Below are 24791 nucleotides of genomic sequence, written 5' to 3'. Positions count from 1 at the left end.
TTCTTGTGACAAATCCCTTGGAAGAATGGTCTCCAGTTACATCCAGGTTGCAACAAAAGGTATTAATTAGTTCACCATTTTTTAAAAAAGCAAAATGGCTGATTAGTACTGCATGGTATACGTATACCACATTTTATTAATCCACTCATGTAGAGATGGGCACTTGAGCTTGATATTTCCAAAATTATTTGATTTGTCTTACAAAATCAAATACAATATAAAACAGAATACTAAAGACCAAACATCTATTTCACTACCTCTACTAAAAGAGGTAGTGAAATAGATGTTTCCAGATGCTAAAATAGAACAGTGATTTTTGTTTGACCCCGAATTTGGCGTTGTACTTCTCAACCCCTGATAGGGAAGATGATGGGGACATAGTGGGTTATACAGAAACCAGACCCCATTGTCTCCACAGGAAAGTTAAGAATTTAAGGAGAACACTGCCAATTTTTGATAACCTTATACCCATGTAACTAAGCATAGTTGTGGTTTAAGAGTTTCTTTGCTGATTGATTGTTTGGTTGGTTGGTATTTAATGATCATTTTTTTGAATTCTTTTCCACTATATGCTTAGTAACTGAATTATTAGATGGTGACATTGCCAGCACTATGCCAGCTGAATAGAACTTTCTGGTATTTTTATCATACTCAACTTAATATGTGAATTTGGCCCTACTTTGAAACATTTAAAATACTAGATATTTTTATACTGTAATTCTTTGAATTTTGAAGTGCAATATTCAGAATGTTATTCATTATTTCTGCCAAAAAATTATATAACAGCATATATAAAACTGTGAGTTTATGTAGAAAATAAATTTGACTCAATTTAATATTTTGGGCTCAATTTCTTACTGTCAACTATACTAAAACTTGTTCTCTCTGGTAGATGATCTCTGAGGTCTAAATTGATCATTTAAAGGGATACCATCAACCATTCAACTCATTAAATGGCTCAGATATTCCTGAAGTTGTTAGCCTATTCTGACAGGTCTGTTATACAATTCTCCTCAAAATTAGTTTTCCTCCAAAGGGTCATTACTCTTTTCTTTTCTTTTAACTTTTTTTTTTTTTTGGTGTGTGTGTTCAAAGTATAATAATAATGACTTCCTTTTTTCTGGTCAATTTTTTATTCATTATTATAACATAAATCTCTGACATCCCAACTAGGTATTTGTCCAAATGCTTGAAATTATGTTAAAGGCCTCTTTAGTAGGAAAATCTGACCTATAGGGATTGTTTTAGTCTACCTGCATGAAAAAGTAAGATGGCTTTCTCTCTCAGGGTGAAAACATGTCAGGATCCTAAATGTTTCTAATAAAATATCAGTTGCTGCTTGAATTTCTGAATTTAAAACAGGAGCATGGAACTGTGAAAGATTAGATTCAGATTCAAAACTGGCCAGGGATATCACCCCATTATCCGTGATAATTAACTTGCTGAACCTCCATTTTCTACTCTATAAGGTACGCAGTTCAAACAAAATTTAAAGAACCTGTTAAGTGCAAAATGTTTTTACCTTATGTTTGTGACAGAAAATACTTTTTTTCTTAAGAAAGAGAAGCATGGTGAAGCTGGTATAAATAAAATGGGTTATTTATTGTAAGGATACAATTGGAAATCCCACAGGACAAAACACAACTAAGCCATCAAGATATTGAACTGAACACAGGAAGTTGGAAGCCACATGGAAATCACCCACGTTCTTACTGAGTAGTTGTGTAGCAACTCTTATTTCGGCTTTTTCTGTCTTGGCTGGTATCCTCTGCTTGCTAATGGCCAGACATAGCTTCCCTTTACTCAGCTCCAGATCGCTCAGTTCATATTCCCACAACATTCTGACTCACTCACTCTTACCTCATTTAAACGTTACCCAGAATGAGAATCTTATTGTCTCGGTTAAGCTTTATATTGGTCCAACTTTGACAGTGTCCTCATGTAACCTACCAGACTGTGGCCATGGGAGGGGAACAGGAAAGCCACATGGTACAAGCTTAGTTGTCTACATTCATCTTTCAGAACAGGTTACACATGGGGGGAAATTTCAAAAACGGGATGAGGACTAGGTGGGTACCTAATGTGTTATAAGAATTATTCACATTTTATAAATGATGGGGGAAAAGCTGAGGGAACATAAAGAAAGCATTTTAACATCACAACTATATGAAGGACTAGAAACAAATTTTGAACCGAGGATATTCTTATTCTAAGTCCAATGATTCACCACAAAACTTTCCTAGTCGAGAAAATTAATCTCCAAGTCAGAAATGACCCTTTCTAACGTTTAAATTAATTGAAGTGTGGATCCATCTTTAATCAACAAACCAATACTTACATAAATTGACTTAGTCCCTTTGGACCAAAACTTGCTTGTATATTTATAAAGGATGTATTCCTGGGCCATTCTTCTGCACCACTCAAAACTTGACACTGATGGAGTATCAGCCCCACATTGTAATAACCTGCACAGGGAACTTCAAATACAAATTCTGGGCCTGCCTGAGATCTCTGGAAAAAAAATCTTAGGGTAGGAACTTAACTAGGTGTTTTCAAAAAGCTCTCCAGAGGACTTTAATGAGTGCAATGGTTTATATTCTTGAAGTTTAGTCTCCACAAGATAAATAACAAGTAGTATGCCACATTATTTTAGTTTTCCACAAAGATGATTTTATTTAATTAAAATTGAATGTTGCATTCTCAGATTTCATAGAAAGTGAAATTTCTTATAGGAATGAAACTCTGGAAATTTTTATTATGGCTGCAAATTTGAGTACCCTTAGTTTGGTGATAACTTGCCCATCATAGTGACATGGGAAAGAACAGTGGCATTGCCCTGCTTATGACTTATGCACTGAACAGATGGCCCAGGTTAAGTCATTGATTATAAATTCATTCGCTCATTCATTCCTTCAAAAAAAAAATTGCTGAGCACAGTGTGGCACTCATTTTATTTGTCCAATATGCTACATAAAATGATTATGCTTATAATTCTAGGAGGGTTGGGAGAGAAACAGGGTACAAGATAATTAGGTGATTTTCTCATTGGTAGATATTTGCACTATAGATTTGCCTTTTTCTCTAAGGATAAAGTTGTCTTAGCTATCTTTTTTGTCAGAAAAAAAATTATTCAGCGGTGAAAAGGGTCTGGCCTTGCTTATGGTGCCTCCAGGAGGATGTAGCAGTTCATGAAAAGTGCTGAGTAATGCCTGCAAATGTAGCCGCAGCCGGCCCCTTCTCTGCAGCTCACTTCATATCCTCGCCCAGAGCTATTTAATTCTTGATGTTTTTATGACCCTGTTTCTAAACTACAAAGGAATCTCGGACTGAATAAGGCATATAATAAATGTATCCGTATTTTCTTTATTCAATTGAGTAAGTTCTGAGTGTCTCTTGTAAGGCCTGTCTGTTTCAGGTATCAGATAAAAAGGTTTAAAATCGCTAGTTTCTGAAAATAAAAATCCAGTGCTCAAGAGAATTCATGTTAGATTACTTCTGTGAGTTTTTGAAAAAAGAAAGAAAAAAAAGGGAAAAGGAAATCTCTTTTTTGTCTCAGCTGACAGCAAGCAGTGCTGTTCCGGAAAGAAAAGGTTTTATTTCTAGCCTCCCTGCAGCTTCTCCACACTGTATTAGTACATTGCTGCAAAGCTATGCTTTGTGTAACTTTCCCCATCAGTCAGCGGTGTAGCTCTCTTTCCTGTGTAGCTCTCTTTCCAAATCATTATTCCAGAAGGAGAAAAAAATGAAAATACAATGCAGGTTATTTTGTTCCAGCCTGACATCTGTTTCACGCAGGTTGTGCTGCCGTAAAATGCTAGTAATTGAAATACAATGTAATTGTGGTCTGAAATCATTTTGGTAAATTGTGTTATTTTATAACACAACCTTAGGAAAGGAAAACTTTACTTTGGAGTATTTGGTCAGGAGAACCAAATAAATATACAAATAAATGATATTAGATTTTGGAATTTAAAATGCATTTTAGGAATTTTAGTTAAAAATTATTCATTGATCAAAATTTCTTGAGGGCCTGCTAAATGCATAGCACTTATGGGAGGTAACAATGGTAAATGCAGAAGATACTATTTACATTTCATAAGTGAATACCTGTCTCATGTCCAGTAAAGATAGTGCAAGCTGTGGACGCGGTGACGATGGCCTGGCTTCTGTTTAAAGAAGGATAAATGTTGCCGACATCCTGCTTACTACACCTTTGCTAGGAATATAGTGCATCCCTTCTAAGATTGAAGGGGAAATACAATCGCTTTGTCTCTCACAAGTTTATGCACCAGTGTTTAAGAGCACTTTTCTTTTTGTAGTTATGGCTATCCGGGTATATCAGTTTCATCCTTTGTGGTCTGAATTGCTTTCTCTTTCTTTCTTTGGTGGGTTTCTGTAAAGGGCCAACTGAGTCAAGAGCAGAGTGATAAAATCAACGAAGGAGAAAAGTCAGAGATGTGGAAAGATGTGCCCCAATCTTTGAAGATAAACTCACATCAATAGTCTCAAGGATAAAGGGAATACGAAAATCTGCTCATCGCAGATTTAACATTTACTCTTATTCACATTGAAAAATAAAGCCCACAACTGATTCTCTCCATGAAGATTTAATTTTTGAAGGAAAAGTTCTAGAATAAGCGATGTTTTCCTGACACTACTACCTTACACATTCTACCCCCTTTTCATCTTTTTATGTGGTTTTTTTCCTGATTCTTTGATAATCCTGTCAGAAAATCTCCACTAAGATTTAGTTCATCCGCAAGGATCCTTCCAATGAAATTAACAGTTCCCAGACAACCCCATCCTTTACCTCTACTCATCATAAAAATAAATAATAAATAAAATAGACTATTAGACTCAGTCTGCCGGATTTCCCACTTTGATGCTAAGGGATGACTTGGGCATCAAAAAGTACATGGTGTCTTTATATTAATTCACTGTGACGCAAGAAGAACTTGTATACTTCCCAGAGATATTTGTCTTTTAACAGAAAGTGCTTGTTAACTGAACGCAAATGCTGTTTAATTGAATTTCAGGCAATGTGAGAGAAGTTTTTAGCAGAGGAGATTTTCTTCGTATTTATAGCGGTCAGATTTGGTGAATCAAAATACAAAGTTTCCAGTTAAATTTGAATTAAAGATAAACAATGGATAGTGTTTAGTATAAGTATGCCCCAGATATTGTATGGGATATGCTTATGCTATTTAAAAAATCAGTTATTTAGGGTGGCGCCTGTGGCTCAAAGGTGGGTTCAAACCCAACCCCAGCCAGCAATTGCAAAAAAAAAAAAAAAAAAAAAAAGAAATCAGTTATTTATCTGAAATTTACATTTAGCTGGGTTCAAACTCAACCCCAGCCAGCAATTGCAAAATAAAAAAAAAAAAAAAATCAGTTATTTATCTGAAATTTACATTTTTCTGGCAACCGTATTCAGATTTCTTAAACCATCGTGGTGGTTACTGTTATCTAATATCATGGCATAAAGCTAACCTTGGCCCTCCCCGCTTCCAGTCTGCCAGGCCAGGGCCTTTGGACACCATTATGTTTTTTTACCCAACATTCTATCCAGAAAAGAACATCAGTTGTCGCAACAAATTAAATACTCTTCCGGGCCAACTCTGTAAAAATTAAAACAATGAGGCCCTGCCTATCTCAGTAGCTTTGGGACTTTAACTGGTGAAAGAGTGGTGTAGCAGATGACATATGATATCCATGTATTTTGGAAGTTAGTCAGAAGGAAATATAATATAAATGTAACTTTACCTGAATTTAATGATAGTATTTAAGGTACTTACAAGATTTTAACAAAGTGTATAATAGCCACCTGCTATTGAGGGTAACACAAAGGAAAATATTCTCAGCACCTAAGCAATGTTAGAGAACATACTGAGATGGAGGAGTAGAAACGGACCCAAAAAGCATTCATTTTTTTTCTTTAAAAATTTTTCTTTCAAACATATCTTTTTCTAGTTCTTTGGCACTGACACCTGAAAATAGGCATTAGCACCACAAAAATAGTTGGGTGGAGAGAGCACAGGACACTCACTGAACTTTATGTTCTGTTGTTTTACCTGTCTGTCAACATTCAGTTTGATGTACCAAAAGTATCTTTAAATAAGATGAGCATTAAAATGTGCATCCAGGTTAGAGAAGAATAACTCTGGCAGGTTAAGTTTTTGTGAAGTTGCTCAATTATTTTAAAACATGGTTTAGTGATAATAATTCAGGATAGTGTTTCAGCTCACCCCCCCACACACACACACACGCATGCACAATATTGACTTGTGAGGTTGAGAAACCCTTAGTTTCAAAGTCAATGCTTCAATATTCAATCTATTTTCACCCTCCATGGGACTAGAAACTGAATCTTACCATCAGAAATAAATACTCTCCAAGTATAGGTCCAAGTGGACTAAATCCTAACGTCTATTTTATAAAGCAACTTTTATAAATGTGAATAAAAGAAACATAATTGCTTGCCAGGTTTCCTAATGTTATCCTTTTTCCATTTGCCACCTTTGTAGTTTTCACAGCCCCTCCTAGTGCCTTGTACTTCATAGTATTCAATAAACATTAAGGGAATAAAAGACATTGATTGCATAAATTATATGACTTTATCTATTTGGTGTAGCTATACGAGAATATTCAACACTGGGTAATTTACAAAGACGAGAGGCGTATTCAGCTCCTGGTTCTGCAGACTGTACGAGAAGCAGGGGACCAACATTTGCTCCAGTGAGGGCTTCAAGCTATTTCCACTCCTGGTGGGATGGGAAGGAGGACCTGTTTGTGCAGAGATCAGATGGAAAGAAAAGAGACCAGGGAAAGAGGAGGAGCAAGGCTCTATTGACAACCAGCTCTCACAGGAGCTGATAAGGTGAGCACTCACTCACCACCTATCAGCCAGGGCAGAGTCTGCTCATGATGGTGCTTCCTCATGATTCAGACCCCTCCTATTAGGCCTTACTTCCCACACAGTTCCTTCTGATTTTCAGTAGCATGACATTTGGTGAAGAAAACAAACCATATCCAAACCATCACACCAAGTGTCACACAGCCAGATAGGAATGGGCCTGGCGCGGTGTCAGATGTGTTGTGACAGCCCTGATGGGCATCTGGTAGTATCTACTCTAAACAAATCTGTTATAAACATCAGTTGGTGGCCAAACAAGATAAAACTGTAACAAGCCCCAAAGGGACTTAACCCAGACCAACTTACCACAAAAGGAATAGGATAAAAATTACTGACTTTACATTACAGACTGAAAGATAACTTCCATATAAATTTATATAACAAAGTATAATTTTAGGCTGGGTGTTGTGGCTCATGCCTGTAATCCTAGAGCTCTGGGAGGCCAAGGAAGGTGGATTGCTGGAGGTCAAGAGTTTGAGACCAGCCTGAGCATGAGTGTGGCCCTGTCTCCACTAAAAATAGAAAAATTAGTCAGGCATTATGGCAGGTGTCTGTAGTCCCAGATACACAGGAGACTGAGGCAAGAGGATCACTTGAGCCCAGGAATTTGAGGTTTCTGTGAGCTGTGATGCATGGCACTCTACCAAGGGTGACAGAATGAAATTCTGTCTCAAAAAAAGTATAATTCTATGTCATATGTAACAAATAACATACACAGAAAATTTAATATAGTGAGTTTTTGAATCACAGAACTGTCTCTGCTTTTCACCTTTTAAGACTTATCTTCTGTAAGTTCTTTCAGCTTTCTCTGTACAAAAATGATTATTTTTTGACCAAGACTCTATAGGAACAGTTGTAGATAACATTATTTCTTTTTCTAGAATTGTTTCTATTTGATGCATATAGAATCTTTATCAACGGAACTCTGTAGCCCCAATCATTCTGGTCTCAGTTTTTCATAACCTATGAAGGTTTCCTCTGCTTTGAGGTCATTCTGAAAAGTCAAAGTGTCAAACTCCAGACACTCTGTCCCCAGGCAGGTACCTCATCTGGAACACTCTCCCCCTCCTCTTCACTTCTCTCTTTCTTCCCCAGGAAGTTCTATCTTGCTTCCGTCCAGCCGCCCCCTGGGTTCTCAGCTGTGTCTCTTCTATGCACATCCATGATGTCTTTGGCAGTTTGCTTTGTGGTGAGGTGGTTTTATAAAAAGGTCTTTGAGCAGGAAGCATAACTTCAAACTGAGTTATGCGAAAGAGTAGAACTCCATGCTGTAGGACGTTTTCCCTGTAATGCCATTTAAACATCCTTTTGGGGACAGCAGCTCAAGTATTTCTCTTGAACTATTTCACACCCTGAGTTGTCCAGGCAACATTCACAAGTGTGAAAGGTGAAAGTCACACACATAGAAATTAAAACAGTTATGAATCCTTTGGAACACTAATGCCTAGATCCTACCCGAGGAGTGTATTCTGTCTCTTGGGAACAGAGTCGAATCACGCCCTGAGTTCTGACGGGGTTATGTACTGATTGAAAATACTGCATGATTTCACATAGTATCAAAGTAGGTATCTGCAGGGAGGAAGTGTGACCAGTTCCCCCGTGTTTGTGCTAAAATGCTAGTGTTGGCCTCAAAGGGAGCTGCACTAAGGAAGCCTGATATTTTTTCTCTCCTTATTGTCCCACAGCAATAATAAGCCAAATGCTGACTCCAGGGCTATTTCCCCTGGCTGCTACTTATAGCTACATAACTCCCACTTTTACCAGCAACACAGGCAAAATGACCTGCCTGGCCTGAGAGAGCGGCAAGCAAAACGGCATTCATTTTGTCCTGATCTTTGTGGGTTTCTATTAAGTTACTTTTAGACAGTGGTTTCAAATAAAATTCAATCGACTCTTGACATTTCTGCAAAGGAGAGGCAGAGTCCCCAGTGGGGAGAAGAATTACAGGCAAAGCCTGATAAACTAGTGCAGCAGAACCTCAGGATGTTTATTTGTTTAATCTGTTCAGGAATGGTCGTTTTTATCAGCGATTTATGCTGCCAGATTACTTAGTTTTGCTATGTTAAATAACCCAGAACTCGTCATTGATTTACGGACTCTTTAGTGGCTTCAGATTGGCTCTGGAGGCTCAGTTCCTCTTATTTTCTTATTTCAGAAACCGAGTTGAGGGAGCAGGCCCTAATTGAGATGTGCCATTCTCAGGGCAGAGGAAAAAGAACCAGAGGCAGTGTGGAAGCATGCTATTGCATTAGAATCTCCTGTTTGGTTGAAGACTGTGTGCTGTCTCACATTCCGTTGGCCAAAGCAACTCACATGGTCAAACTAACCGGGAGGCGAGGAAGTACATTCCGGTAACGCCACCTACTGGGAGGGCCAGCAAGTCACAAGCAATTGGTGACCTTGTGTGATTCCCTTGTAGGGAGCAGATGGTTAGGCATTTGCCAGGATTGAATATTACTGAGGCCCTGGTTTCACCCTTTCAAGTCTGTACCATCTGCTGATTCTGTTTGTACTTGGTATATAGGAGTGTTTGGTAAATATTGGGATCCTCCTTGTCTGGAATCTAGTTTTCCAGCTGTCCCCTCTAAGATTTTTTCAACTGCCTAGGATACTGCCATCCCTTTCCCATCCAAAGACTCTCACTGCTTAGCCGTATGATTCTCCTCCTTGCTCTAGAACGTCTAACATCACTTCTGTGATGCATTTCAGATTGTACCAAGAAAGAAAAGAAAGTTTGACTTCAAGCAGTTTCTGTTTACTGCTGCACTAATATTCCTGAGATGATAAACATTTCATAATAGAAAAAGGAAAAAATAGGTAGATAGTCAAAAAGTACTAAGATTTCGTATTTCTGGTAATTTATTTTTCTTATTTACCCATAGCATTTGTCTATATCAGAAAGATGTCTTCTAACATACATTAAAGAGAACAAAAACATTTCTTAAGCTTCTTAATTCAGGATGACATCAAGGCATGCAAACGTGACCATAGGCATCAAGACAAAAATGGAAAAGCTGTAATGCAATAGAACTGGTAAATTATACGACTTTTGGAATACTTTCTTGCTACCTTTGATTACTTTCATAAATAGTCTATATTTTCTCCATCTGAACAGTCACCTATTTAGCTCTTTAAAGTTAATTAAAGTAATTTTTTGATGTTGCAGGGCAAAATATTCCTACTAGCTTGGAAAAGAAGGAACTGTGACCCCAAAATAACCTACTTGGCTACCTGTAAGGGAGGGGGATGTGGGGCCATGGTGTGTGACACAACTCTTGGCGGCAGGACACTATTAATAGAGGGACTTGACCCCACCAACGTAAGCAGTATAACCTGGCTCATTGTACCCTCAATGATTCTCCAAAAATAAAAAATTAAAAAAGGAAAAGGAAAAAATATAAGCAGAGCACAAACAAATTTATCTTTCATGAGACTATGTTATCACAAAGTAAGTTTTCTAATGCATAAGGCTCTCCATTCAAGTCTAGAACATACAGATTTCAGCACTTCATACTATAAAAGCAGGGTTGAGTAGTCACCAAAGTTTATGAAAAGAATCGATGGTATAGTTACATGGATATTCAAGAAATAGCAATTTCTCAAAAACTAAACCTGAGGAATTATTTTGCCACGTAAAATTTACCATAAGGCAAAGAAAAATAGGATAAAGTTAGGATAGTATCAGTAGAATTGTGAGTAGAAAAGTTTTCTGTTTGGCTTTCGGCCTACAAGGGTACAGTCCAGCAGATTATGAGAACTGATTTAAGTGAGTTTATATATTTTTCAGTATTCATCAAATACTGCCACAGACATTTTGCTGAACTGGCATTATATCTAAAGATAAGTACAACTGGACGGGATTAGAAATTTAGGTCCTAATTTGTTTTCCTAAGCATCTGAAGTAAATGACCATCTATTCCACATAGTAGTAAGTGATGTCAATTTGAACAAAGCAGTTTTCTGGTATTGGATTAACAAAATCGCTGATATAATGACATAATTTTTTACTTCTTAGCTTATTATTGGGGTGTCCTGAAAAACACCCTCGAAATACAAAAATGTAAACATAGATGTAGGTTAGAAGTATGGCCTCATTTTAAGTGTCATCTGTATATAATGTGAAAAAGTAAGGGTAGACAATAAAGTTTTCAAAAATGTAAAAGTTTTAAATATATGAGTGAAAATCTAGATTATAAGACTAAAATGTGGTTTTATTGCAAATCAAATAAAGCCTTTTATTATAAATGTACCAAACCAAATCTTCTTTAGGAAAGAAAATTTATAAAACTTTATTTTCTAGGTTTGAGAAATTATAAAAAGCAGTTTCTTTTGGGGGTGTCAAAAAATAGTTATGTGAGATCACAACTGTGAGAATCACATTTTACCTAGTTATTTTTATTATTATTGGCAGTAACATGCTGCTGTGAAGTGCATGGCAAGAACACTACAAAATGAATGGAAACATTTCCTCAGGAATAGTTGTGCCCAGATGGTTTATGTCCCCAGGATAGCAATAGAGCTTTAGAAGGAAATGGCAGGAATTTTTGGCAGGAGTCTTTTTGGTTCCTCTTCAGTGTGAGTATCAAACCATTTTATTGACAGAATTACAGATACATGATTTTTCCCTGCATCAAATTATATATTATCAGGTGGTCAAGATATGTAAATGTTGAATATTGTGTCATTATATTAAACTTTGGAGTTAGAGAAACTTAACAAGGATTAAAATGAGACAAATGAATTATAAAAAGTGATTTGTTCCTCTAATAACTAGAAATAACCAGGTTTGGCAAAACATAAAAAGTTATAAAAGTTGAATATGAATTGACTGTGGAGGAATATAGTTTATGAGAATTCAAGCTTGCTTAATACAATTCTAAACTTGAATATTATAATCATCTTTTTTTCTTTTGCTCTCTCTTATTTTTTAGATATTTTTGAAGGATCTCTATTTATGCCAAAGTGTTTTAATTGCTAGATTTGTTTTCAATTTCTCCAAGGAATATACTTTTGTTGAGTGACCACTAGTTTAACATGGCTACTTATGTTATATTTTCATATATTTTATTTACTTCAAAATCATATATTATGACGATTAGGAACTGGAAAACATCAGTTTGTAAGATAGAGAATAAAAGTTTTGATTTCAGGCTCAGCGCCTGTAGCTCAAGTGGCTAGGACGCCAGCCACATACATAGGAGCTGGAGGGTTCAAATCCAGCCCGGGCCCGCCAAACAATGATGATAACTACAACCAAAAAACGAAAAATAGTCAGGCATTGTGGCATACACCTGTAGTCCCAGCTACTTGGGAGACTGAGGCAAGAGAATCTCTTAAGCCTAAGAGTTGGAGGTTGCTATAAGCTGTGATGCCACAGCACTCTACCTAAGGCAACATACTGAGACTGTGTCTCAAGAAAAAAAAAAAGTTTTGATTTCAGTCCTGCCATTAGTAAGCTGTGTGACTGGGACAAATAATATATTTATTTTAGAAGCAGGAGGCCCAGAGGTTCTAAATAAAGAAATGATTTTTCTTTGATTCTGTTGTTTTCTGTTAAACGAGAAGGATAAATGAGATAGTCATTAATTTTTCCTTCAATGTTTTCTCTTTCTTGACTTTATGATTTACTTATATTTGTTGAATTTTCTTAAAATAACTTACTAACATTTAGAAGTTCAGAGGTTGGGGGAACTAAGTCTTCCCTGCCCTATGCCTGCCGTGTAGACTCTACTGACCTGTTCCACGTCAGTGGTATAATATCATACCATTACGGTAAAGATTACATATAGTTTGTCTGCATAGAAAACCAGAAAAGCTTCAACAGGGGAAAACACAAAACTGTATATTTAGGTCACTAACCAACTGGTCAATAAATGTTTTTCTTATAAATCACTTCTAGGGTTAGGTGAAGTATAAAATAATAGATATTATTCTAATAGATCATAACAATCGGCCTAAAAACTGGGAGAAGAAAATGAAAGAAATGCCTTATCCAGTTGTGGGGGAAAGAGGCAGGGAGTGGGCAAGAAGAATTATAGTCTTTAAAAATAAAATGGAATTGGAGGCCATTGTTGAACCAAACAGGTCTTGAGAAGTTACTTCAATCATGCCTAATCTTCACATAACTCCACAATGGCATCAGAATGCAAAGTTACAGATGTTAGGAGTCACTTAAGTGGGAAACATTAAATAGAATATTCCTTTTTGTCTCAGGTTCTGAACAAAAATAATTCATCAAAGGACTAAAAAAAGTAACAAAATGTTACCCTTATGTCTCATAGAAGTTTGCCTGGAGGGTGTTGCTTTGTATGAAAGCCCAAAAGCCTGCAAACCAAAATCCAGAAAGCAGTCACAGGCAGGCGTTTCCCAAAGGAAGAAGTTGCACAGCAGTTACCTTGCAAACAGCCAAATTTAACCACAAAGCATTTATGTGATTGTCTTCATGTTTACCACTTTTGTGTGAAATGTCACAGTGAAAATGAAATACTTCATTCTGAGCTATTGTAGCTATTTCTGTTTGAGTGAAAAAAAAATCCAGATGGTGAAAAGAATCTGAACTAGGAGACTTCATGGATCAAGGTTATTTTAAAAGAAACACCTCATCTGCACTATGAAACTAACTAAGGCCATATGGTCTGGTCCTAGCCACCTCAGTACAAAAATATTTGGGAGGGGTAAATGCTTATTCAAGCCCAATACCTAATACATGTGTAATGTTCTATAGGAAGGAGAGATGTATAATGTCCAGAAGCAAAAACCTCATCCAGTAACGGGACCTTTATTATAAATCATGAATTAGGAAGGTATTAAAGGGAATACAGAAAATTCCTATTATTAAATTTCTGATCTTATAAAGCACCCCTAAATGTGGTGTATGTATACCATGGAGTACTACTCGGCCATAAAAAATGAATTAATACCTGTTGCAATAACCTGGATGAAACTGAAGATCATTCTCCTAAGTAAAATATCTCAAGAATGGAAAAACAACACCACGTGTGCTTTCTACTAAATTGGAACTAATTAATGAGCACACATGTTCACAGAGGGAAATTATACAAAGTGCAAAGTGACCAATGGGGAGGGGGTCAAATGGGAGTTGGATAACAACCTAGTGGGTATTATGTATTTATTTGGGCGACAGGCACACCTATAGACAGGACTCAAGCATTAAAAAGAATCCATGTAATCTAAAACATATGTATCCCATTAATATTTTAAAATAATAAAAAAGAATATATTGTATTACTACATTGCCATTTTCATATTATGGATTTAGCTCCCTCTTTTTCTATCTGTTAGATATCACCAGAATGTATTATTTCTTTTACTTATTATTTGTACATTCTAATAAATTTTCTCCTTCTGTTCTACTTTTGTAAACATTGTTTAATATTGGTCATATTGTTGCTGTTACTATTTCTTTCTACACACAAATTCTGCTTTGTTTTCCTACAACCTTCATTTCCCCCCCTGGTCTCTCACTTCCATTTCATTTTCTTTTGGATTTCTTATCTATTATAATTTCTTATCTATTATCTACTTTTAAGTGTCTTGCTTGTCTTCTAAAGAATCATTCTTCTTCCAGCTTTTTCTTGTCTAATATACAACTTATTCCCCAAAACGTTTTTTTAATTATGTCAGATTTTATATTTGTTACATTACTTTTTCTTTGAGCTTTAATTACTTAATTCATTTTTTTACTGTATTTTATCTAAATGCCTGTCTATACTCATCTTGAAAATATGTCTCTCTAAAAACTTTTCTCACTGGGAAAATTTCATTGTCTTGTCTTTTTAAAAAAGAACAGGGGCTCCTCTGTCTACCGAAGGACATATTTAAGCACTGAGTCTCACATAATAGAAAGACACAAGCCACAGCAACCGATTCCGTGTCTAATTATGTATGCTTGCAAAATTTGGATAATTTAACATATTCAGTTATCAATTTTTAGGATAAGGAAATAAAGTCCCTTTACTAGGGTAAATGGAAAATTTGTGATTTATTTCTATATTTCTTAACAGGATAAGTACACATTCCAAATAAAATTTGTGACATTTTATGTAATATTCCTGAAAAATTACTGATATTTAACAATATTAGATAGCTTTTTAGATATTTCTTAAGTAGCCTTATGTGATAGGTTACAATATTTTAAATGGGTTTATTAAATTAATTCAATATAAGATTTATTTTTAGGTGGTATTTGAGTATTAGGCCTACTTAACAGTTGATGAAACACTTTTGCTAATCTCAGTATGTCATTATCTGGGTTATATTGTTCACATATGAATGTAATTTCTGCATCTGAACTAGTTTGTAATTCTGTATAATGCACTTGAATTGATCATATTTGTTAGTTTAAAATACTTTTCTCATACTTTCCTAGTTGTTTACTTTTACAATTGGCACAGTTGGAGGTTTTCTTGGGGAGATTTTCTCAAATGGAATGTTTCTGGAGAGTGAAGGCTTTTATTTTTTTATTTTTTTATTTTTATTAAATCATAGCTGTGTACATTAATGTGATCATGGGGCACCATACACTACTTTCATAGACCATTTGACACATTTTCATTACACTGGTCAACATAGCCTTCCTGGCATTTTCTTGGTTATTGTGCTAAGACATTTACATTCCACATTTACTAAGTTTCACATATACTCTTGTAAGATGCACAGCAGGTGTAATCCCAACAATCCCCCTCCCTCTGTCCACCTCCCTCCTCCCTCCCCTCCCTTTCCCGCTTTCCCCTATTCTTAGGTTGTAACTGGATTATAGCTTTCATGTGAAAGCCATAAATTAGTTTCATAGTAGGGCTGAGTACATTGGATACTTTTTCTTCCATTCTTGGGATACTTTACTAAGAAGAATATGTTCCAGCTCCATCCCACTTCTCTGTTCTGTACATCCACATAACTTCATGGGCAATGAACCCCAGTGCTGTTCTCCCTTAGAAAGGTGTAGATTGTTCACGATGGTGGTATATGTACCTATTTACAAAATCTAAATACATACATTTATGGAAAATACTGAAGCTGTGAAATAGAAAGGATGAAACCAAATTGGCAGGCAAAGACTTACCAGATAAATGCAAACAAGAAGAAAGTAGAAGGTATTATAAACAGTTATCAGTTGTCTTCAGCTAGAAAGACATTAAAGTGACACAAACAAAGATTATTCAGTGAAGTACAGACTTCAGTCCACTCCAAAGATCTGGTCATAAACACTGCACACTAAATAAGAGACATTAGAATTCATAGAACAAAAATGACAGGAACTATAAAAATAAATCACATCACAAACTGACTTTAACAAATGTCTCTCAACTCATAATCATAAAGCAGAACAAAAATAGATACAGATATGAAAGACCTAAATTATTTAAGAAATAAGGAAATTTAATTGCGAGATACTGAACCCGATATCTTATCTGAACAAAAAATAAGCTTCTTTACAGTGTTCTAGGAAAGTCCCTTTAAAACAAACTCTCTTAAGATAAAAAGGAGATCAAAATAAATTTCAAAGAACAGAAATGGTACAAACTACATTATCAGATCATAATGCCATAAAATTAAATATAAATAAATAAATTAGCTAAAATTTGCATATGGAAATTTTAAACACTTTCTCTTAAATATCTCTTAGATCAAGGAGGAATTTGCAACCAAAACTCCTTTTTTAGAATTTTGGGAATATTTTTGATTGCTTATTTGTCCATATGAAGTTTCCAATAAGTTTATCTTGTTTTCAAATTTTCCTGATCATTTTGGGGATCTGTATTAAAACTATTAATTTAGAAACATTTAATATCATTATGACATTTTATTACCTAGCAATAAGATATGCCTTTCCATCCATTTATGTTTCTTTTTAGTTTTATTTAAAGAATTTAAAAAATATATTACATTCTGTATAGAAACATTTCTTCCATTGTATTTTTTTACTCTTTTAAATATACTATTCTTTATAGCAGCTTTAGGTTAACAGCAAAATTGAATCAAAAGTACAGAACTTTTCTACCTCCCTTGCCTCTGCACACAGACAGCCCACCCCCCACCCGCCCCAGTTATCAACATCCTGCACTAGAGTGTGGTACATTTGTTAAAACGGATGAACTTGCAAAGACACATGGTAATCACATCATACATATTTTTACTGTCTTCATCGTTCTGTCTTTTCCAGAATGTCATATAGTTGTAATCATATAGTATGTCCTTTCAGATGGCTGCTTTCTCTTCTTAGTAATTTGTGTTGAAAGTCTTCCATGTCTTTTCATAGCTTGATAGCTAATTTATTTTTAGTGCTAAGTAATGTTTCCTTTTCTGGATGTATCCCATTTCATTTATCCATTCACCCACTGAAGGACATCTTGGTTGCTTCAAAGATTAGGCAATTGTGAATAAAGCTGCTATAAACATTTGTGTGTAGGATTTTATGTGGACATATGTTTTCAACTTCTTTGGTTTAAACACAAAATGCCCCATTTGTAGACTCTCAATTAAATGTATGTTATCTTATTTAGATCTTCTATATCTGTATGAATTTTGCTCTACTTGGTTGTTATGAATTGAGAGACATACATTTTAAAAGCATGTTTAAGTTTGTAAGAAACTACAAAATTGTCATCTCCCATACAGCTGTAATATTTTGCCTTTCCATCAGCAATGAATGAGAGTTCCTGTTGTTCCGTATTCTCACTAGCACTCAATGTTGTCAATGTTCTAGACACTGGCCATTCTAAAAGGCATGCAGTGGTATCTTATTATTGCTCTAATTTGCATTTCACTAGTAACATATGAGGTGGAGCATCATTTAATATGCTTATTTGCCATCTATCCTTCTAGTGAGGTATTTGTTTAGGTCTTTGGCTCTCTTTTTGTTCAGGTTGCTCATTTTCTTATTGTTGAATTAAAGTCTTTGTACATTTTGGATAATAGTCCTTTACTGTGTATATCTCTTGCAAACATTTTCTCCTCCATTGTATTTTGTCTTCTTTTTCCCTTGACAGTGTTTTTTACAGAGCAGAAGTCTGTAATTTCTTTTTCAAATAAGACCATGTTTCTTTCAGAAGTCTGTAATTTCAATGAAGTCGTTTATCAGTTTTTCTTTCACGAATTATGTCTTTGGTATTATTTCTAAAGAATAATCACCAAATCCAAGGTCATCAAGGTTTTCTCTTAATGTAAACTTCTAGAATTCTTATGATTCTGTAGATTACATAGATACATGTCATCTATTTTGACTTAAGGTTTTTGGAATGTATATGGACGTGTATTTAGATTCTTCTTCTTCTTCTTTTTTTTTTTTTTTTGGCACATGGAATCTACTGTTCTAACAGCGCTTGTTGAAAAGACTACCTTTCCTTCGCTGTATAATCTTGTTTCTTTGTCAAAGACCAGTTGACTAAATTTATGTAGATATGTGCTTGGGCTCTGTGATCTGTTCCACTGATCTATTTGTCTGTTCTTTTGCCAATATCACACCGTATTGATTACTGTAGCTTTATAGTAAGTCTTGGAGTCAGGTTAGTGTCAGTGCAGGCTGTTTGTTCTTCAATTCAATGTTGTGTGGGTGGTTGGGTATTTTGCCTCTCCGTATATATGCTTTAGAATCAGTCTATCCATATTCACCAAATAACTTGCTGGAATCTTGACTGGAATTCCATTGAATCTTATAGACAAAGCTGGAAAGAAGTGCCATTTTAACTATATTGTCTTTCTATTCATGAATTTGTGCTATGTCTCCATTTATTTAGTTTCTTTGATTTCTTTTATTAATTTTGTAGTTCTCATATATATCTTTTACATATTACTATACATTTGTACCTATGAATTTCATTTTGAGGCATGATGATATAAATAATATTGTGTTTTTAATTTCAAATCCCACTTGTTTATTGCCAACATATGGGAAAATGATAGACTTTTGTATAATAACATTGTTTCCTGAGTACTTGCTATAATTGCTTATTAGTTTCAAGCATTTTGTCATTTTTTTCATATATTCTTCTTTTGCTTCTTAACCTGTATGCCTTTATATACAATCCATACACATATATATACACACACGATACATACATAGACATATATATTTTTTATTCTATTGCATTAGTTAGAACTCCCAGTATGATGTTTAAGGAGTGGTTAAGAGAGAGCATCCTAATCTTCCTCCTGATCCTAGTAGTAGAGCTTCTAGTTTCTCTCATTATGTTTTTAAACTAATATTTGTCATATAAATTAAATCTTTTAATTTTTTAAATCTTGAATCCAGATACCTTAATTCTTTTACTGGTTATAGGAATTTTGGGGGTGTTTCTATTGAATTTTTTAGGCAAAAAAATCATGTAATACGCAAATATTTGTACTTTGAAATCCTTTATCCTTATTATTATACAATGTTTTATTTCTCATATCTAATTTGATTGTCTGTACCTCTAGAATATTATTTTTTAATATACTATAAAGGTACCATTGTGTATTGGTGGGAAAAATTAACTTAATCAGTAACTGATGTTCAAAGAACAGATTCGACTGAAAAAAAAATACAATGAATCTCTACTGCACTCCATATAGAAAACAAATTTCAAACAGATTTAAGATTTAAATTTATAAAATTTAGCCATCAAAATAAAAATGTGAAAGGAAAACACATTGGGGGGTATATATGTATAACACATATCATTTATATCCTTTTTTCTACCCCAACTGTTCACACCCCAGATAATTCCTAAGTATAGCACAATATCCAGAAGCCATAAAATAGAAAACCACATGTAAATTTTTTAATTTTAAAAAATTTGGAACACAAAGCCAGCATGAAATCAAAATGCATGTAATACATTTTAGAAGACTACGTATCATAAAATCAAATTATCAGTATTATTATTTTTTATTATTAATATTAAATATTAAAAGGCATAAATTTAAGAGAAAGATAAAAGGTGATGTCCTTTAGGCAGTCACAGAAAAGGAAATAAAAATAGCACTTAAATATGTGAAAAATATGTTCCACTTTTCTCATAATAAAAAATGCAAATTAAAACTATAATACTCCCCCATCTTTTTTTTTTTTTTTTTTTTTTTTTTTTGGTTTTTGGCCAGGGCTGGGTTTGAACTCGCCACCTCTGGCATATGGGACCGGCACCCTACTCCTTGAGCCACAGGTGCCACCCTACTCCCCCATCTTTGTTTCCCATAGATTTGAAATATTAAAAATATAATATTAATACATTATGTCATGTGTTATATATAGATAAGCAGGCCCTGTGCTACATTGCTATCAGGAGAATACTTTGGTACAACTTCCATAGAGAGTAATTTTGTAATAACTAACAAATTTAAAGATTCATTCTTTGCACAGCCAAGTCAACCTTTAGATATTAATTCTATAAAAATATTCACATTTAAGTGAAAGTATGTGAGTAAAAATATATTAATTGAAGCTTTTTTACAATAACAAAAGGTCAGAAATAATTCAAAATTAGCCATGACTATGGAATTGGTCCAATACATTTATGGCGCATGAATGAATGGACAATCTTGTAACCCATAAAATAATGAATCAAATCTATAAAAATAGAGGTGGAATGAAGTCTAATGTAGATTTCAAGTGAAAAATGCAGGCTACAAAACAGTATGTATAATAAGACACTGTTTTATATGTGTTTTAACATATAATATATACAAATACACATAAACTAATGTGCTCACACACGAGTGCATAGTTGGAAGACAGGTAACTGGTTGCTTCTGAGAAGGGAAATAGAACACAGGGGACCAAAGTGTAAAGAAGACTTTCCACCATATTTTCTTTTAAACGTTTTGAATTTATATTACTTATATATATATATATATATATATTTTATCAAAAATCTAATTAGTTAAAATAAAAATTGTGTGTATATACTTGTATATGTCTGAATACTTCCTTTATAAGAAAATATACTGTGTTTGTTATCCTTAAAGTTTTATTTCCAAATAGATAAATGCCAGTACATTTTGCTGATCTTATATAGGGAACTCAAATTTTTAGACAGAACATTTGTTTTTCATTGATTTATAGGCAGCCTATTGTTTCAGGTCCTGAGTTAACTGGAGGTAAATTTTAAGAACCTCTGAAAAGTTCACTAAATAGCACAAATTTAGACTTGAGTATTCTCTTTTTCTGGTCGTCTGCTCCAAAAAATATGGTCATAAACCTCAGAGCATTAGGAAACTCCTTGAAATTTGAGGTCCCTGTAGGACTTCTCACAAAGTAACTATGCCTGCAGTTTTAGTTTTATAGTTCGTTTACACTAAAGATGTAATGAACTGTATCATAGCTTGTGACCTTAATGAGTTAATTCAGTGTCCTAATAAAATTCATGGCCAAGTAGTAACTTAGACTCTGGGACATTTTGGTTCAGTAATTATCTGTGAAATTTGAGTTCAAATTAAATATCCCTTGAAACAATTCATTTGGGATTTGGCCTGTTTGGGTCTGATTATACTATATGGAACTAATAATTTTTCCTCAGTTTCTCATCATCTATCTAGCATGATTAGACTATAGAATCAGCAAGAACATAACTATTGCTTCAGTGAAGTAAAGCACTTCTGGTCCTACTGAGTTTATGACATCCTGTCTTCTTTTCCATCACTTCTCTGTCTCCTGTACCTATAGAAATTTCTCTCATCCTCACCCCAGTCTAATAATTTCTTCCCAGCCTGATTTTTTTCTCCTTCTTAGTCACATAAAGGGCATTTGTCCAACTTTGCAGTGTCTTCTTCTTAATGTGTTCAAGAAAGCTACCTTAGCATGGTTAAAGAAGTGAGCAGGTCAAAGTTCCAATCTTCTCGAATGTCATAGTAGATGAAAGCACAACAGTACCTGTTGGATATTAAGGCTGGCTCCAGCAAAGTGTTCTGATCAGGGAGGCCAGGAGTCATGGGTCAGGTCTAGCACATTAGATGTTATGTCTTCTCAGAGACAATTCTTTTTCACATAAGCCTTGTTATTGAGCCACCCCTTGTCTCGATGGGCATAGTCATCTTCTGGGTGAGCCATACAGTAAGCAGCCCACTGGTTGCATGGTGTCATATGACTAACATACTTTGATGAAGGCTATATTTGAACTGCTTTTTAAACTCACAGCATAGTTCCTGTATCCGTAAAGCACAAGAATTCCTAAACATGGGTTATTTAATGAAATTTTACATAGCAAGTGCTTTGTTAAGAATTGTTGTTTAGGAATGACCTTTCATTTTAAAGAGGAAACAAAAATTTAAACCCTTGATCTCACATTTCATGAGAAAAATTATATATATTAACTTCTTAATCTTCTCCTTACACTGCTTTTTTGTAGGATTTTCATACGCAAAGAGTAAATGGTAATTAAAATGTGCAGGATGACAAGATGGAGCAAACAGTGCTTGTACCACCAGGACCTGACAGCTTCAACTTCTTCACCAGAGAATCTCTTGCAGCTATTGAAAGTCGTATTGCAGAAGAAAAGGCTAAGAACCCCAAACCAGACAAAAATGATGATGAAAACGGCCCAAAGCCAAATAGTGACTTGGAAGCTGGAAAGAACCTTCCATTTATTTATGGAGATGTTCCTCCGGAGATGGTGTCAGAGCCCTTGGAGGACCTGGACCCCTACTATATCAATAAAAAAGTGAGTGCTTTTTCTCAGCATATTTAGCTGATAATTGCCTGCTGCATACCTTGGACTATTGTAGGACCAAGACATGCTGAATTAGAACAGAGTCTTAAGTATCCTTCTGCTTAAGAAATGAAACACAATTGTATGTGCTTTATATGTGAATAGTGAATTGATTATATCAGAATATATGAAACTGTCCAAAATGCATTTTGACAAATATCTACACCAGGCTGTAGGCAATAATTCAACAAATAAAAAAATTCTTTCCATAGAACATATTTTCTATATAATTTTATGTACTTTATGCACTTAAAAATCTTAAAATAATGTAAGTTATAAAGATCTCAGAAAATGTTGTTATTAATTTCCCATGGACCAAAATTGATACCACAAGGGTTTTTAACTTCTATATCATGTTATAAATGATAAATCAATTTCTTGAAAAATTTTTTCACATGAAAAACAGTATCTTTTTATAAATTATAATTTTACAAATTATTCAACCTTTTGGTAGTAATATACAGATATTGGTAAGAATTAACAAAAATGTAACCATTCTGAAGAACCTATAAATAGTATCTACTTGCATACATTTTATATGTCTATACGACAGCCACCTGTTATATACCCAATCTTTCATTATGACCATGATTACACCAAAACAAAAAGAAAAGCATGAAAATATAAAATCCAAGAAAATGCTGCAATGATTTTAAATTGAACTTAATGACTTTAATTAATTTGCAACATTTTACTATCTTTTTGACCTAAAACAGTGCATTTATAACTTGGTGAAAGGATAGTGCACACCAGATGCAATTAAGAAAACTTTCTTTTTTTATTGTTGGATATTAATCTTAAAATACCCACTAAACTTTTAGGGATTCTCTTTGTTTCCAGCCGATTTCTGGGTGAAGTTGGTCTTTGTAAAATGCATGCAAAAGTTTGCCAATTTTAATTTGTGAATTTGAGGTAGTTTTTTAAATCATTTCTGATTGACTGCTGCAGTTTCGGAGGTAAAACCCTCATAAAAGGATGAGTAGCCTTATGTCTAGAATTTTTTTTTTTTTACTTTACGGGATATTCTCAGTATAAGTATATCACACTGTTACTTGCTAAAGACTTGTCTATTTGTTTCATTGTAAAGAAAGAGATGAATCATTTTCCATAAATTTTATTTTCTTTTAACTTTGCTTTTTTTTTTTTATTGTTGGGGATTCATTGAGGGTACAAGAAACCAGGTTACACTGATTGCATTAGTTAGGCAAAGTCCCTCTTACAATTGTGTCTTGCCCCAAAAGGTGTGGCACACACCAGACCCCACCCTTAACTTTGCTTTGTAACACTACACTGTCAAATGTTAGTAGTTAAGAGATTATCAATCTGATTACTACCATTTAAATTATGAGAAAAATTACACCTTATCATTAAATCAGGAAAGTAAAGATGCAGATAATTATAACATTTTAACTTATTTATAATTACTTCAGTATTGAAGTAAAGACTGTTGTGTTTTAGACAGAAATTCATTCATACCACAGACTATGATATTTAATTTACAGCCATTGGATATAACTAGGCTATTCAGAGGCTGCCCTTATGATGGGTTAATAGGCTCTATCCACAGCAAAACTTTTGCTACCCCTAGACACACAGCCTCTACCTGTTTGGTAGTAATTAAAATCTAAAAATTACAGAAGACATCTAGAATCTATGCCTTAATCAAACAAGATGAAGTCTAGTATTTCAGCTCGTACGCAATGTCTTTCTTTGTAAAACAATAAATAAGCGTTGTGAGGAATACCAAACTGATTTGTATTAACAAAGGTAATGATTCTTCATGTGGAAACCAGGTGATCCAATAAATCTTTCGTGTTTTATTATAGACATCTCAGACTGATAAAAGTTATTCTCTTGAGGGATGTCCCCACCCCACCCCATCCATGTTTGGTTTACAACAAAAGATATAAAGACGGATATAAAACAAATTATGTAAACCTTTTAAAAATGCCCTAAAATAGTCTTAAAACTCAGACTGAAAGACGAACTCTGATGGAATGAGAGTCAGACAGATTCTCATTTTGAGGCAACCCTTACAAACTTTGCTAGGCTGACATCTAAACTTACTCTTAAAATCTTCTGTCCTTATCTTCAAATGCACATGGTGTAGGAAGGAAAAACATTTCAGCATTTGGGAACAAATCACAGTGTGCAAGTAGAGCAACCTGATAAGA

The 24791-nt window shown here is 34.5% G+C and overlaps 1 protein-coding gene across 1 annotated transcript in view; it reads left to right on the top strand.

Annotated features, from left to right (window-relative positions):
- The window catches only part of LOC128590490 (sodium channel protein type 1 subunit alpha), a 136196-nt gene that overhangs the window by 27873 nt on the left and 83532 nt on the right, over positions 1 to 24791 (top strand). The window contains exon 2 of the mRNA XM_053597810.1: positions 22258 to 22569. Within this exon, the coding sequence (XP_053453785.1) occupies positions 22309 to 22569 (261 nt within the window). The 5' untranslated portion in view covers positions 22258 to 22308. The remainder of the gene's footprint in view (positions 1 to 22257; positions 22570 to 24791) is intronic.

This window comes from Nycticebus coucang, chromosome 7 (assembly GCF_027406575.1).
Source record: "Nycticebus coucang isolate mNycCou1 chromosome 7, mNycCou1.pri, whole genome shotgun sequence".
Classification (NCBI taxonomy): domain Eukaryota; kingdom Metazoa; phylum Chordata; class Mammalia; order Primates; family Lorisidae; genus Nycticebus; species Nycticebus coucang.
This window is presented reverse-complemented; position numbering and strand designations above follow the sequence as displayed.